The sequence below is a fragment of the Limulus polyphemus genome, unplaced genomic scaffold, assembly GCF_000517525.1.
Source record: "Limulus polyphemus unplaced genomic scaffold, Limulus_polyphemus-2.1.2 Scaffold343, whole genome shotgun sequence".
Lineage (NCBI taxonomy): Eukaryota > Metazoa > Arthropoda > Merostomata > Xiphosura > Limulidae > Limulus > Limulus polyphemus.
Window position 1 is genome coordinate 61647 of NW_013665953.1, and position 2941 is coordinate 64587.

The 2941-nt window shown below is 33.6% G+C and overlaps 1 protein-coding gene across 1 annotated transcript in view; it reads right to left on the reverse strand.

Moving 5' to 3' along the window:
- The window catches only part of LOC106457534 (calsyntenin-1-like), an 84057-nt gene that overhangs the window by 32051 nt on the left and 49065 nt on the right, over positions 1 to 2941 (reverse strand). The window contains exon 5 of the mRNA XM_022383524.1: positions 2442 to 2588. Coding sequence (XP_022239232.1) covers positions 2442 to 2588 — 147 coding nt within the window. The remainder of the gene's footprint in view (positions 1 to 2441; positions 2589 to 2941) is intronic.

Below are 2941 nucleotides of genomic sequence, written 5' to 3' on the forward strand. Positions count from 1 at the left end.
GTATTATTAAAACTAAACACATATGGGAATTATTAAGGTTTGTTACGTATTATTAAAACTAAACACATATGGGAATTATTAAGGTTTGTTACGTATTATTAAAACTAAACACATATGGGAATTTTTAATGTTTGTTACGTATTATTAAAACTAAACACATATGGGAATTATTAAGGTTTGTTACGTATTATTAAAACTAAACACATATGGGATATTAAGGTTTGTTACGTATTATTAAAATTAAACACATATGGGAATTATTAAGGCTTGTTACGTATTATTAAAACTGAATGCTTTCGCCCAATTTCCTATATTTTAGGTTTGCCTCGTTAATCTTTTAAATTATGAATTGTCAATTAAATATGTTCACAAATGTTCACTTTAATGTTCGGAATTTCCTTCATTTATTATGAAATTATTGTTACATAAAAGCTATTCGTTTCACCTATTTTTCCACAAGAGTGACGTCATTAAGCAATCGCACTTCATTTGTTCTCTCACTATTGAACAAGTGATGACTTCCAAGTTCAAATATAAGGCTTCCACTTGCAAATCTAGGCCTCCCTGCTGATCGAGTAAGCGTCTAACCCACTCAAATACTACAGTGGTTAAAACGGAAATCTGAAGCTGGCTAGTGGTAACGCCCAAGTTACTAGCTCATATTTGTTAGAAACCTATAAAAATTCAACCACCTAATACAATGTTTTATTAAGTATACATTGCATATTAGAAAATAATTTGTATATTTTATTTATGGTAAAGTTATTGAGGATATTTCATGCCGTTCCTAATCTTGAACTACTGACCAGAGGTAAGGTTGCTAGTTAGCAGCACCCTACCATTCACCATAAATGTTAAGGGATTGACAGTCAATCTTTTAATGTACTCACAGTTCGGAGAATATTCCATGGCATTTCACAGTTTCGAACCCGGATCAGCCCGGAGTTCTACCACAAGGCCAACACGCGATAATTAGAGACAAAAATGTTACCATCAGTATTGACCTTGGACGACTTCACACGACAAGGTAACCGGTTCGCCATGACCATCGTTCCCAGACTAATTGTGGATTGTTAAATTTCAATCTTGCCCGGTGAAGACCAGTTTTCACAAACTGTCAATTATCTTAAAACATTGTTTTAGCTCCCCTTAGTCCCTTGTTCCGTATACCTATGGGGGTCTCCTTATAGATTTTCGAAATTGGGGGGGGGGGGGGGCTGGGTCCCCTAAGGACCACTTTCACTTTGACCAATGCGTACGATAATAAAGTGTTCCTTTACGTTATTTTCTTTACTTTCAGTTCATAACTTTAGGAACCAATACTGAAATTTAACTCCTTACAATACGGATAAACAGCGATATGTATCAAGTTACTGGGTTCTTAAATAATTCCCCACTTCCTCCAACGACTTATTCAATGTTTATGTCGTATTATACCAGTAAACGGATCAAATCCCTGTCATACTTCATCTCAACAGTCGTATTACAAGCGCTGATTCTTATAAGAAGAAAGACATGCGCAGTCCTGTGACGTCTTTTTTTCAGCTTAACTGTATTATATTATTTTATTTCTTCCACACACTTTTAAGAAGCCACTGCAATGGATGAATGAAATCTAATTAATGAGAAAAGCAGGGAATTTTTTGTTTGTCCCCCCCCCCCATACAAACTGAATAACGAAAGTTTAAACATCATTCCTGCAACACCCTGCACATATTACTGTTCCAATGTTAACTCCATAAACAATATAACATTTAGTTATAGTAATATATGTAGGAAGTAGGAAGATTATTTTTTGATGAAATCTCGGATGAAATTGAAATTGTACAAAAAAAAAGGTTTTTAAGTTTCATTTTATTTAGGAATAAATAACTATTCTATACCCATAGATAAAAAAGACGTTGGGTTATTTTAACTACACATAGACTTAACAATATATTTTCACACACGCCTTCTCAGAGTTACTTTAAGTTCAGTCTCTACGACAAAGTTTTACACACTTTCTTAGAGTTACTTTTAATCGTGTTCCAGTCTCTACGACAAAGTTTCTCACACACCTTCTTAGAGTTACCTTTAATCGTGTTCCAGTCTCTAGGACAAAGTTTCACGCACACCTTCTTAGAGTTACCTTTAATCGTGTTCCAGTCTCTAGGACAAAGTTTCACACACCTTCTTAGAGTTATCTTTAATTGTATTCCAGTCTCTACGACAAAGTTTCACACACCCCAAGAAACAAAATTGCTGATTATTACCAAAACGCATTTCTTCTGCTTCAGTAATACAAAACTGATATCACGGATTAAGAACTAAATGGAATATTAATTTTAACTTTGCATTCATATAGTTAACATTCACACTACTATAATATAAATGATAATTATTCTCTATCGTTAACTTGTATCATCTAATTATTTTCTCCTCAACAAGATAAGTCAACTTACCTTTCCAACCAAGACGACAAACTTTGTTCACTTTGACGTTCACATTTATAGGTTTTGACCTCTTCATGCCGCAGTCAAAAGCTACAACCCTCAGGATATGATTGTGGCTTTGTTCCCGTGACAACGGTTCCGTATTCTTAATCCGTCCTAAATAATGAGAAAAATCAATAAAATAAAGCTTATAACATCTGAGCACATTTAACCAATTATGGGTTTCCAGTGAAAAATAAAAGAGAGATAATAAGAATAATTCCAAAAAACACTTAATCTAAAATAATATATAATATTCAACGTTAAAGTGGTACACAATAAAAAAAAAATTATTTAGGCCTATCTATGGCCTTCAAAATGTTGATGACTCTACATGTTTCGACGTTACAACACCTGAGGATGACGTTGTAACGGCGAAACATGTAGAGTCATCAACATTTTGAAGGCCATAGATAGGCCTAAATAATTTTTTTTTTATTGTGTACCACTTTAAGGTTGAATATTATATA